Source organism: Suillus bovinus (genome assembly GCF_016758785.1).
Source record: "Suillus bovinus strain UH-Sbo-P2 chromosome Unknown EDB93scaffold_8, whole genome shotgun sequence".
In the NCBI taxonomy this organism is placed as follows: Eukaryota; Fungi; Basidiomycota; class Agaricomycetes; order Boletales; family Suillaceae; genus Suillus; species Suillus bovinus.
This window is the reverse complement of record NW_024542064.1, coordinates 144,945-157,042: the sequence shown is the minus strand read 5'-3', so window position 1 is coordinate 157,042 and position 12,098 is coordinate 144,945. Positions and strand designations below refer to the sequence as shown.

The 12,098-nt window shown below is 47.1% G+C and overlaps 4 protein-coding genes across 4 annotated transcripts; all 4 read left to right on the top strand.

The window, feature by feature from the left end:
• Positions 1 to 545: 545 nt before the first annotated feature.
• Positions 546 to 3,128, top strand: EDB93DRAFT_1079029 (Rad17 cell cycle checkpoint protein-domain-containing protein; the record flags this gene model as incomplete). Its single annotated transcript, XM_041445423.1, has 8 exons — positions 546 to 662; positions 893 to 961; positions 1,036 to 1,134; positions 1,195 to 1,315; positions 1,404 to 2,195; positions 2,245 to 2,387; positions 2,451 to 2,588; positions 2,640 to 3,128. 8 exons carry the CDS (start codon positions 546 to 548, stop codon positions 3,126 to 3,128), a joined length of 1,968 nt encoding a protein of 655 aa, XP_041311092.1.
• Positions 3,129 to 4,293: 1,165 nt separating this feature from the next.
• On the top strand, positions 4,294 to 4,842 carry EDB93DRAFT_1078998 (uncharacterized protein; the record flags this gene model as incomplete). Its single annotated transcript, XM_041445421.1, has 1 exon — positions 4,294 to 4,842. A coding segment is annotated over one exon (549 nt), but the record flags the coding sequence as incomplete, so codon positions are not given.
• Positions 4,843 to 5,275: 433 nt separating this feature from the next.
• On the top strand, positions 5,276 to 7,095 carry EDB93DRAFT_1125407 (uncharacterized protein). Its single transcript, XM_041448715.1, has 6 exons — positions 5,276 to 5,544; positions 5,608 to 5,724; positions 5,777 to 6,292; positions 6,381 to 6,466; positions 6,518 to 6,750; positions 6,799 to 7,095. The coding sequence occupies exons 1-6, from the start codon at positions 5,339 to 5,341 to the stop codon at positions 6,934 to 6,936; spliced, it is 1,296 nt and encodes a 431-aa protein (XP_041311090.1). The 5' UTR covers positions 5,276 to 5,338; the 3' UTR covers positions 6,937 to 7,095.
• Positions 7,096 to 9,246: 2,151 nt separating this feature from the next.
• Positions 9,247 to 10,477, top strand: EDB93DRAFT_1125401 (uncharacterized protein). Its single transcript, XM_041448714.1, has 5 exons — positions 9,247 to 9,462; positions 9,522 to 9,562; positions 9,614 to 9,705; positions 9,758 to 9,832; positions 9,879 to 10,477. The coding sequence occupies exons 1-5, from the start codon at positions 9,289 to 9,291 to the stop codon at positions 10,400 to 10,402; spliced, it is 906 nt and encodes a 301-aa protein (XP_041311089.1). The 5' UTR covers positions 9,247 to 9,288; the 3' UTR covers positions 10,403 to 10,477.
• Positions 10,478 to 12,098: the final 1,621 nt, after the last annotated feature.

The following is a 12,098-nucleotide window of genomic DNA, read 5'->3' as shown; positions in this document are numbered from 1 at the left end:
CCTGAGCCTCGAGCTCGGCAGTAAACAGTATGTTTGAAAATTTGTCATTGATTGGGAAGCGGATGCGTATCAGACTGATATTCAACTTCGAACCTATGTCCTGACATGGACGTTATGCGGACCCTGGGTCCGGCAATGACGAGGACGCTTTCTTTACCTATGTGACTCATGCAGGTCAAGCTCGTGGTTCCTAAAAATTTGCAGCAGTGGTCGAGAGACCCTCTCATGGAGCAGTAGATATGAATTCGCTGTGTCGCAAACACATGCTCGTCGTGCATTATTCTCAAACTTTTAGGTTAGGTGTATTCGAATGATGTATAATCACAAATGAAAGTGGATCTTAACAGACTCGAATAGTTTGTCTGGAAATTGGAGGAGAAGTGCAAAGAGCATGACAGTGTCTTTGACCTATTGTTGAAAAACGTAAGAATTTACTTCACAAGTGCTTGTAGAAAGCGGCTGTTTGTACTTATTGAATCCTAAAGCTTTCGGTGACTGAGACTCCGAGTCCGAGTCAGTTGGTACAAGCCGCTGCTCCTTTGAAAATGCATACTATCAATTCATCTTCTGGCTCTACTTCCATGGCATCCAGAAAGAAAGCAAAACTCAAGACCGTGAAATTAGACGCGTCTTCAGAGCCTCCGAACAAGAAACTGAGAAGTGTAAGTTTGTCATAATTTGGGGACGCGTCTTTGTCCAGTCTTATACTACGCATCGAAAACAAGCTAAATCATCCCTGCACTCACTGTCATATCAGTCCGTAAAACTACCCATTTTTGATCTGATAGGCTCTGTACCTCAGCCGCAACTACAAGAGCCGCTGGTGTTGTCGCAACGACCCTCACTTCTACAGCCGCAGATCCAAAGGAAGGACGTGAAGGGCAAAGGAAAGCCGGTTTTGCCTTCAGTTGATCGTGATGATGATAGGCTCTGGGTGGACAAGTATGAGCCAACGATTGAGGTCTGTCTCAGTTTATCTCTAGTTGTGCCCAGCTAAACGTTGGTGCAATTGTTCTCGCTGGATACCACTCACAGGCCGATCTGGCGGTACACAAGCGCAAAGTTGAGGACGTGCGGAGGTGGCTATCGGAGGCCTTTGAAGGAGGGCCGACTGGGAAGCTGCGAAAATATCGCGTATGTCTTGTTCTGTTGATTTATTCATGACTCAGTCATATCCCGGGTATCCTGTAACAGCGGATTCTGGTTCTCACTGGACCTGCTGGTACCGCAAAGACCACTACACTACGTGTGTTAGCCCGAGAGATTGGTTTTGAGATCGTCGAGTGGCGCAACAGCATGAGCGAACGCGGCCCGAGTAATTTGATCGACGATTCCAAGGACTTTGGCGGTAAGGACCATCGCAATGTACTATTTGTATGAAATCATCAACTCGTTTCTTCCAGATGGCTCTTGGATGAATACAGAAGCATTATTCGACAAATTTCAGGCATTCCTCACGAGAGCTTCTTCATGTTGCAACATTTTCGCGACAAGCTCTACAATTGCGTCAACGCAGTCACAATCTCACAACCAGTTAAAATTCATATCACAGCCATCCACGCCATCCCAACCCTCCACTTCCTCGAGCCACCCTTTTAACCGCCACTTGATCCTTCTGGAGGACCTGCCTAATATCTTACACCTTCCTACGCAAGCGCGATTTCACGATGCCTTGCAGTCACTCTGCGCCTCTTCTGAGTCCGGACCCCCAGTTGTGATCATCATATCCGACTCAGGTCTCCGCGGCGAGAATGCTTATAACGATGATGCGTGGGATGGCGCGGGCGGTGCGCACTGGTCCAAGAAAGAAACTATAGACATAAGAAGTCTTCTCGGAGCTGATCTTTCCGCTAGCCCATATGTCACGCGTATCGCTTTCAATCCTATTGCACCGACGCTGATGACCAAGGCACTGCAGGCGATGCTCACTAACCATTTCGCGTCTACTTCTGAAAAGCCACCAGGCAAAGATGTTGTAGATATGATTGTTGAGTCGTCGAATGGGGATATCAGGAGCGCGGTGATGGCACTGGAGTTTGCATGTGTAGTAACGTTGACTAAAGGTGGTGGAAAGGGAAAGGCCCGACGGAATACGACCGGAAGTGGGGGTGCACGGGCTATCTTGGAGGTTGTGACGCGAAGAGAACAGAGTCTAGTGCTATTTCATCTAATGGGAAAGATATTATATAACAAACGTGAGTACTCGTTTCACCACCATTTTGCGTTAAACCTGACGAAATCTAGGCAAGGGAGACCCTCCGGCAGCACATCTCTCCACCAAAGATGCCGCAAAGGAGCGCGAGGTAGATGAAACGCTCCTAGATCCATTACCCCTGCCAAAATGGCTCTCGGAACATGATCGGAAGGCGAGTCGAGTTTGCCTAGAGGTACGACTGTCTGTCATTGAGTGTGATACTAATGTATGCTGAATTACTTTACTCGGCTGGCAGACGATTGCATCAGATTCGCCCATTGACTCATCGCTCCTGGGATTGTACATCCACGAAAATTATACCATGTTCTGTACGGATGTCGATCAATGTGACGGGATCTGTGATGGGCTTAGTTGGGTTGACTGTGTCGGTGGTGTGAGTACAAACATCGTTCATATCTCTTCCCTCGTAATCTCCCTAATACAGCACCTGCCATCCACCACACCACACGCCTTTCCAACGCTTGTATTATCCACGCTTCATTCTCTTCCGACACCGGTTCCACGAAAAGGACAGAAGGTGTGCAAGCCCTCATGGTTCGATGTACGTAATAAGGAGCAGGATGCATCCGAAGGCGTAGGCGATGTCGTGACCTGGTTAGCACACGGAGGGGCAGACGGCGAGCGAGCACCAGGAAGATGGACACATGCGGACATTGCAGTTGAGCTAGGTGGCTGGTTGCGCGCTGTTGACCGCACTGGCATTGCTCAATTTCAGGCCCCGCGAACACACAGACTTTTCTCGTGCCTTCCGTGGGGTGCAGGAGGTGTTGGTGGGAATGTCCTTGGAGAAGATGAGTATGCGGAAGCAGATGAAGCTGATGGCGAGAGTGATATCAGGGTTTTTGGAGCTTTGAGAGATCAAAAGGAAGGAAAGGGCTGGTTGGAGAGCGACGATATAGAGGAGGCAGAGTAGTGCAGAAATCGCGGCTGGATCTGAGCTTGTACATTCAGTAATCTTTGCATCCTTCAAGTTGGCGTTCGAAAATATGACGCTGAGCTCATGCTCGACCACGTTGCAGGAACCACTATGACTTCGGTTGCCTTCCATGAGTATGTGTATGTGTCAACTAGTAGCAATATGTAGCACTGAAGATGCTGTATTTGATCGATCTTCGTGGGGTACCCTGTTGGGATGGGGGATTTGTTTGCTCCAACTTTCATCGTAGTTTTTGAATGATTTATTTCGTGACCCGAAGATGTGAAGGAGAAATATGTTTGGGTAACGCTCAACCCAATTACTATTGACCTGTTGTATTACTCGCTGCCTGCCAACACTTTGGCAAGCAGAAACCACGTGCTTAGATTCAAGGGTCTCGCAACCAAGTAAGTCCCTTAGCGCTCGAAGTTCGAACTGAAACTGGAAGGAGTGGAGCTCGAGTTAAGTACATATCGTTTTCAAAGTCTACCTGTGTGCTTTGCGACGAACCCTGACGTGTGCACCATACACAAGGCGGACCATCGAGTACACACTTCAGTTTAAAAACATCACGATCCAAATCCTTACACATCACGTTACAAGGAGAACTGTCACATCTTCAACAGACTGCGCGTCTAAAAATGCCTGCAAACTAGTGAGGATCACCCTCACGCTGGGTTATTCGCGGGTACATTGATTTTAGTGCAATTCGCCATGCGATCAGTGCCAACAATTAACATAGTTGTGGACTTGCGACCCAGCAGAACTTAGCTTAGTGGAGGCCAAGACTTACATTTAAATGAACCGATCAGGAAGGCGATGGCAGTGGCCCACTAGTCATCGAGCACAATAGCATTGTGTTGCATCCACGCTTTGAAGCTGCCCACAAAGCAAATGTCCACTAGGACTTGAGTATAAATGCAGGTCATCTATGGAGGACTCACACATACCCTCCCATCCTCGGACTATATCTCGTCTTGCACTCTAAGTGGAGACACTATCAGACAGTCTAGCGAACTGCGACTCCTACAGTCATTCTCTAATAATGTCTGGTAACATTTCCGTGTGCTCTACACCCACGGTGAGCACAATATCATGAAATCCAGCGAACTACAACTTACCCACCTCATAGACAATTGGCGTAACTGAATTCCATCACAAGATTGCACTCCTCCAGTTTTGGCGAGGCGAGCAAGAGTTCCTCAGGCCCTACCCACTTCACTGGGCGCTCTATGTCGAAACCAGTCCAGATGTCGGCAACACCTACGAGATCGTAGGCGATCAGAATACCTACACTTTTCGTATGACAGAAAACCAGCCCTTCGAACACAAGGGCTACCGTGGAGGCTGTTGTGTTGGAAGACTCAACTCGGAGGAGGAGCTCGCCTTAATGGGGGATATCCTCAAAAAAGTTGAAATCTTCCAAGATATTCCCACTTGGAACAGCCATAATTGGGTGAAGACAGCTCTGAGGACTCTCAGGCACTCAGGTTTCTGCATCGACTTGGATGAGTCGATTGGAAATCTTCAATATATCATGCTCCACCAGCTAGAAAGTTGGTTTGAAATTACACATGGAGTTGAAGGTGGAGTCGCCGAATATCCCGTCCAATTTGTCGGTTACGAATATCTCGATTGTGTATTACACTCGAGGCTCCGGATGTTGCAAAGAAGGGCGCATGTGGGACGTCGAGGGCTCTACATTTGGTAGGGTGGAGAATCGAAAGAATCCATAGTCTGTACGTGTATCATCAATCGGTGCTCAGCTGAGTTATGTCTCGCAGCTACCAGACGAGTGCAGAGTACGCTAGGATATATCGCACCGCAATCGATGAAAGTAGAAATGACGTCTTTGTAGACATGGTGGTCAGTCGTAATAGATACATCTGGCCCGCGCGCCAAAGACGATATGCGATTTATCATTTCGGATGCAACACCGCGACTCCTAGTCATATAGTGAGCAAAATCCGGCGCGTGAACTAGGTTTCGTTGAGACTTAGCAAATAAGGGAACCACTGATCAGAGAGAAGTTTGAGAGGTATTGGAGGGGCACAAGATCAGGAGCCAGAGACTGGCGCCGGCGCCGTTAGGATTGCCATTGTTTTATATTTCAAGTTGCACCAAGTGCCTTATGTAAGTATATCTGACAACACATAATATTCAACTTGCCTACTAGTAGTACGATTGTGACTTCACTATCTTTCTCGATGTCCGCAATTAGGGATGGTCAATGTAAACTAGTTCGACGTCTCAACTCTCGACCAGTGCGGTGCCAAGTTATTACCCGTCCAGCGGCATGTAGGAGGTTCTCTTCAACTGCACCACCACAAAGTAGTACAACCGGGGGGGTACGTGTTTCCAGACTTTTCACAGCGCTACTAGCGCTTGGGATTGGAGCGACTAGTCTTGGATTGTAAGTCTTGCCCTCGAACTTTTTGTTCAACCGTAATAACCTTCAAGTTGCTCTCCTCTAAAGATACGAGTTCTACACATCCTTTACCCTCTGGCCAGAACAGGTTCGCGGAGACCTTCGTGCGGGGATAAAGGCGAGAAACCAAGGAGATTTATCTCTGAGCGAAAGATACATCACCCGGTCTGTATTGTTGTATTCCTTGTGTTTATGAAATTCTGACCCTTAATTGTAGCGCATTCCAAACAGCGCTGTCTCTTCCTTATCAGACATTCGCGCCAGATCCGTATCTAAAGCTATCAGGCATAGCCTCTCTCCTTTCCGAAGTCGCCTCAGAGCGTCGCTCCAGAGAGGCACTGCAGATTGTGTGGGAGCTAGGTGCTGGTCCGAGCGAACAACATTCTTCCTTGCCAGACGCCGAGAAGACGCCGAATGATGCGGTAGAAGGAGCGCCTGGATGGTCAAGTTACACCTTGCGCAAAGAGGAACGCCTTCGACGGGTGGCTCTAGCGTACAAATTGGGCCAATTGGCAAGTGAACGGAACATGGATGAGGAGGAGAAATGGCTCATATGGGCTGTAGAGGAGGTTTTGAAGCTATCTGGACTGGGAATAACAAACGCCGATTCAGATACGAACACAAAAGCGAGCGCACTCGAAGATCTCGAACTCCCGACATGGATGTCGAAGACAGACCTTGGTGCACCACTGGAAGCCCTTGGTACCCTTTATGCAAAGAAAGGTAGAATTGAGTGAGTAACACTCATCCACTTAGGGATGTGAATCTCTTTCTCATGTTAACATTGGCCTTTCATTCAAAGCTAACACTTCTTCCGACAGGTATGCAATACCACTGTACCTTCAGGCGATCTCCTTACTCTTGCCACCCAAAGCAAATAACGTATCAATTGAAGACCGATGTCGAGGTGAGCAAGAGTACTGTTGGTTTCACTTTCTCTCATAATACCACAAACAAGCCGCTCAACTTATGAATAATCTTTCTGAATTGATAATGCGTCGTCCCCCCACACCGGAAGTACGTGCGCAAGCCGAAGCGTGGGCGGGTCAAGCATTGGGAATTATTGAACAAGCACAAGCGCAGCCAAGAAGCTCACAATGGTTCGGATGGGGACAGGCCCCTGATGATGGAAGGGAGGTTTGTGAGCAGGCACTTGGCGTGGTGCTCTTCAATTTGGGGAGCCTAAGAGAAGTAAGTCTTTTTCGAGTCATTAAAAATATTTATTCATGATCCTTGCAGATGACGTGCGACTTGGATGGTGCAAAAAAGTTGTTTGAGAAGAGCGCCGAACAATGTAGCAAGGTGGGCATTAGGGAGGGCGTTGTTGAAGCGCAGGAAGCATTACGGAGGGTTGAGAAAATGAAGAAGGTGGCTTGATGGAAGTACTTGTGCTATAATGTTTCCATTAGAAACATGTTTGCATGGATGTTGACAGAACTTAGTAGACATTACCACCAAAATTTATAGTATCGGACTGGAGGTGACGAATAATTAAATCGGGTCAGCCTCGGTCTTCGGAACGTTGCCGTATATCACGCCGCTCAGACTCAATTCTTCTCAGCTGATTCCCGAAGCATGCTTCATAGTAATACTGGAAGGCATAGCCGCATAGGACACTCATCTCACAATGTTTAGATCGCATTATGCATACTCGGCAAGTAGTTTAGCTATAGATCTTGGATACTGCGCAGCTAACCTTTCTGGGATTCAAGCACTCGATTGTAACATTTGGTCAGCCCGCCGCCCGCGCATAACCGTTACACCAAAAGGTGAAATACTGAAAGCTTAGCTTTCAGTATCAGCGACTCGGACGGTATATGTACTGATTATGGGAACTCAGGTAAGCCGGCGTGCTTACATCAATTCAACCTTCACGTCGTTGACTAAACTGTTCTTAGTGTCACGAACAAACATGAAAGAGCATGAGAGGGCTTAGACGGACAAAGGCCCACAAAAATGGAGGCTCATCGCTCTTCTCCTCTTCTCGACGGAAGTCTTTATGAATTGCATCCCGCATTTTTTAAGAAGCTGACTGGAATCGAGGACGATGCTCAGCATGAAGTATAGAGGGTACCGGTAAGTAGCCGCTTCGCGACAAATATCGATCCATACCTAACATAATCAACTTGTTCACTGCTACCAGTACTGTGTTGCTCCTTATGTGTGGATTCATTTTCACTGGTATGATTGTGTACAAGTTTGAGACACAGGCAGGCAGGCGCCACTCGCTGAACTCTTTAAACATAGACTGTCAGCGCTAACTGCTTATTATCAAGTCCTGCGCCTGGGACGCGAATACAAGACCCCAATTTTCCTTGACATTGGCTGCTGTTGTATGCGCTATGTGCTGCTCAGACTTTTTTTAAATTTGCGTCCATTGAGGATGAGACCCAATAATTTCTAACCTTTGGGACCCTCGTTGTGCTTAGACTTCATCGTCTACAGATGGTGCTCACTGATATGGTTGAAGTTGGCAATGACATCAGGGAAGCGGTTCTTGATGGGTTTCCTGTGGCCTGGACCATCAGATGCGATTTTTATCCAGATGGGCTTGCATACATTCTGATGCATGATTACCGAAGCGCTCAGACTTTTTCTATTGACAGATCTTTTAAATCTGGGGCATGCACTATTCGAGCCGACTACAGAAACTTTCCCAGCTCATTTTGTGGGTGGTGACGCCCTCGACCCCGAAGTTTTCGTATTAGCTCCACCCGCGCTTATGCAGACAGCAGGAGATTCAATTACCAACCTCAGCAACCTCACTTCGTTTCGCGGATGTGTTCCACAATTCACACAACAGCCCTCTTCAACCCGTAAAGAAGATTAGTCGCTGTATATGGTCTGTGCGCTTGCTGGCCTCTCCGCTGATACAGGCTTTAATCTCGGGGTGCATACAACTACTCAAGAGAAGGGTGTGATAAGTAGTCAGTGTTTGATGACATTATTAGTTGCCGTGGGTTGACACGCACTGCATGACCCTAGACACCGCGCGCTCGTCGTGGTCTCAGTGAGTCAGTGACGAGCGTAGCGCCCCGGCCGCCATTCAGTTATTGCGATAAGTCCTTGCAAGGCGGCCTATCCGCAATCTCGTGGACTTGGTAACGTACAAATTTGCCTTATTTAATCCGCCATCCTTAGATTCTGGCCTAGCTTGCGCACTAGTGATGTCAAGTGCTTAGTATTCGGGCTTTGATTAAGATTCGAAACACTTACCTGCATCAGAAGGTTGGAAACCAAGGCGAGCGGATGGCAACCATTATAAGTATGTCAATTAAATGTTAAGCATCAAATTTTATATTGATGAACGTCATGGTGTACACGGATGATACTGTAGTCACCAGGCGTCAGGGATCAGTACTTCAGTACTTGCCCAGTAACACTAAAAAATCAATTTATCTGATATCACCTGACTTGAACTTCGTGTCTGAAAATCCTACACATCACCGTGACAGTCTTAGTGCGCTCTTCAATCCTGTGCTGACGAGTCCATATGGGATGGGCGGCTTCAATACTAATAGGAGACTGACTAACTGTCAGCTCTTCGTGCAGTGTTATTGACTACTAGTACGTTTGGTAATTGATCGCTCTAACCCAGCAAGTACTAAGTCTTGATTTTAGACTACTAGTACTGTTGCGCAGTCAAATTCCTGGGCTTTAAGTACAGACTGTACAGTCATGTCGTCGAATAAAATCCAGCCATTTGGATACTGGTGCCGACAACGTGACATGATGAATAGAGAGCCTCCAAAGATTGAGGCTCAGCGCACTTTCCCTCCTCTTGACGAAAGTCTCTATAACTTGCGCCCTCGAGACGCTGCATTTTACAAGGAGCTGACTGGAATTGAAGACGATGCAGCCCTGAAGCAGCATATTTTGGATATTCAAGCCAAGGCATACAAGGTGTCTAGACCCTTGAACACGTTGTTCTACCGTAGTGAAACTTATTTGTTCACCACTAGGTTGCCCCTTACGGGTGCATCTATCTTTTCTTGTTTACCAGGTATTTTATTGGACGTTTATGCTAAGTTAACACAAAATTGGAACTCTTTAGACGCGGATTGTTGGACCTTCCCGCTTATCGGCAAGTTTTACGTATCGGACGTGAACGCAAGAGCTCAATTTTTCTCGACGTCGGCTGCTGCTGTGTGTACCCCCTCCATATTCTGCACAGGATGCTAATGGACGGTGACTATAGTTGGAAGTGACATCAGGGAAGTAATCCTTGATGGTTTTCCTGCAGCTCAGACGATTGGAACTGACCTCCATCAAGGTGAGCATAGCATATAACCTCGTACATGGCTCACGGAGTATCTCAGAACTCTGGGATCTGGGGCATGAACTCTTCAAGTCATCTCCAGAGACCTTTCTAGCTCACTTCGTACGCGGGGACGCTTTCAACCCCGAAATACTTGCTGTGGCTCCGCCTGCGTCCATGCAGACATCAGGAACTTCAACCCCTGACCTCGATAGCCTCACTTCGTTGAATCCATTACGTGGCTGTGTTTCCGTTATTCACGCGACAGCCTTCTTCCACCTATTTAAAGAAGATCAACAGCTGCACATGGCACGTGCTTTCGCTGGCCTTCTCTCTTCCGAACCAGGCTCCATCATTCTCGGAGTGCACACAGGTGCTCAACAGAAGGGTGTCATGAATCGAGTATATAGAGGCATCGAGGTTGACATGTTCGCCCATAGCGTCGAGAGCTGGACTGCCATGTGGGATGGTGAAGTATTCGAGAAGGGAACGGTCAAGGTAGATGCTCAGTTCAAGGAGGTGTCTGAAGGTGCGGAAGGCGATGAACGTTATCCACTGTTGTACTGGTCTGTGACCAGGTTGTGAGCATGTTTTTTCTTCCTCGCCATCGGTAGAGTCTAGAACAGGCTATGAAATACAATTCTCGAATGATCCGATCAAGTGTCTTGAGGCAGCATTCCCGAGAGAACAGTTTAACATGGTAACGAAACCATAGCCGATAATGATCATGCCAGCACATTCATATCACTCGGGTGGGAGAACTGTACAGAACTGTAGGTCACCAGCGAGTAGTATACTTGTAAGTGACTCGAAGAAGGTAACCTGACCAAGGATCTTCGAATATTGTAGCAGCGCTCGGCGCGCCAGTCCCCAACTCGTCCGGAAAAGCTAGCAGATTTGATGTCTGTGTACAGGTTTGGAAAGAGCTATCCTTTTGTAGCGAACACAACATCTGGTAGGCTGTAGCGCAAACATTCTGTCAATTCTGTCATGCAGATGAACTACTAGCCTCAGCTAGAACATGCGCTAGCAAAGTCTGGAACGTTCATTGAATTCGAGTGGATAAATTATTTGCTCTATCCTAATATATCCTTGATTCCTGTGCAACTTGAATGAGATGCCGTGAAAGTCATTGAAGCAGCCTCAAGTCACTGGATTCAACATCTTTGTCAAAGGAAACGACCCATCAGATCAAATTTTACGCGCACTGGCTAAGTTGACGTTGTTAATACCGTACTTCATCAGACTGCCATGTGGGATGATGAAGTGAAGGGGATGTGTAAAGGCAGTGTTGAGGCAGGAGACATACAGTGCACGAAAGGACGCCTATTGTAATTGCTCTGGTCTGTGACTAGGATGTGATCCGCTTGCTGCTAGTAGCAACCACGGCATTAGCCTAAAAAGTGGAATCTCGTAATCTGTTCTGGTCAGGTGAAAATCTATAAGCATCTATAATACGTGGATATAAAAATTTACCTTATGAAGGACACCCTCTTTCCTGTAAACTTAAGATACACTTTTGCAAGTATCTGTTTCGATTGTCTAAGGAGTGGGAATATCTGGATGGGTCGTTCAACGAAAGCATAACGCTACTAAAAGATCACAAACGGCAAGCATCATGGCGTTTGCCACTATTAACAAAAACTGCATGTTAACGTGCAATCAATTTCTGCTAAGTATCTGACACAAGACGACTTGGTCACTTGCAATTCGATGGTACTCTTGGACGCAAGACAGCAACCATCGAACCTTTGAAATTACTGCGCGAAGTGAGGGTATTCAGAGGGGACTCACTTCAGGTGAAAGGTAAACAATATGGCCGCCCATTAATGTGTGTTATACCTGTGGGATCTAGCTTTCCTGCTTTGCAAGTATTAATCCATAGTATTGCGATATGGGTGCCACGAGACAAGACTGAGATCGAACTTCTGAGTCCAAGAAATTCATGAGAGCGCAGATACAGAGGAAAATACGACTTCTTAGGCCAAGAAGCTCCCACAGGTAATGATGCTATGGTAAGTTTGGTTATGCAATCCTAGGACGACTAGCATCACCATAGCACACCACACTGTAGGACCTACTGGTAAATTAATGCTGCATGCGGTCACTGTCGAGAGATTGACCATGAAGGGAATGTCGATGGGTTGTATGAAGCTGTATCTTTCAAATTTCCGAGTTGAAAAGTGAATCCAGAGACAATCCCAGAAGAACTGAGCGGAGGTCTAGCTCACTGAGTCTCTTTAAGCGCCGACCGATTGACTTTATTGCTGACATAAGCACA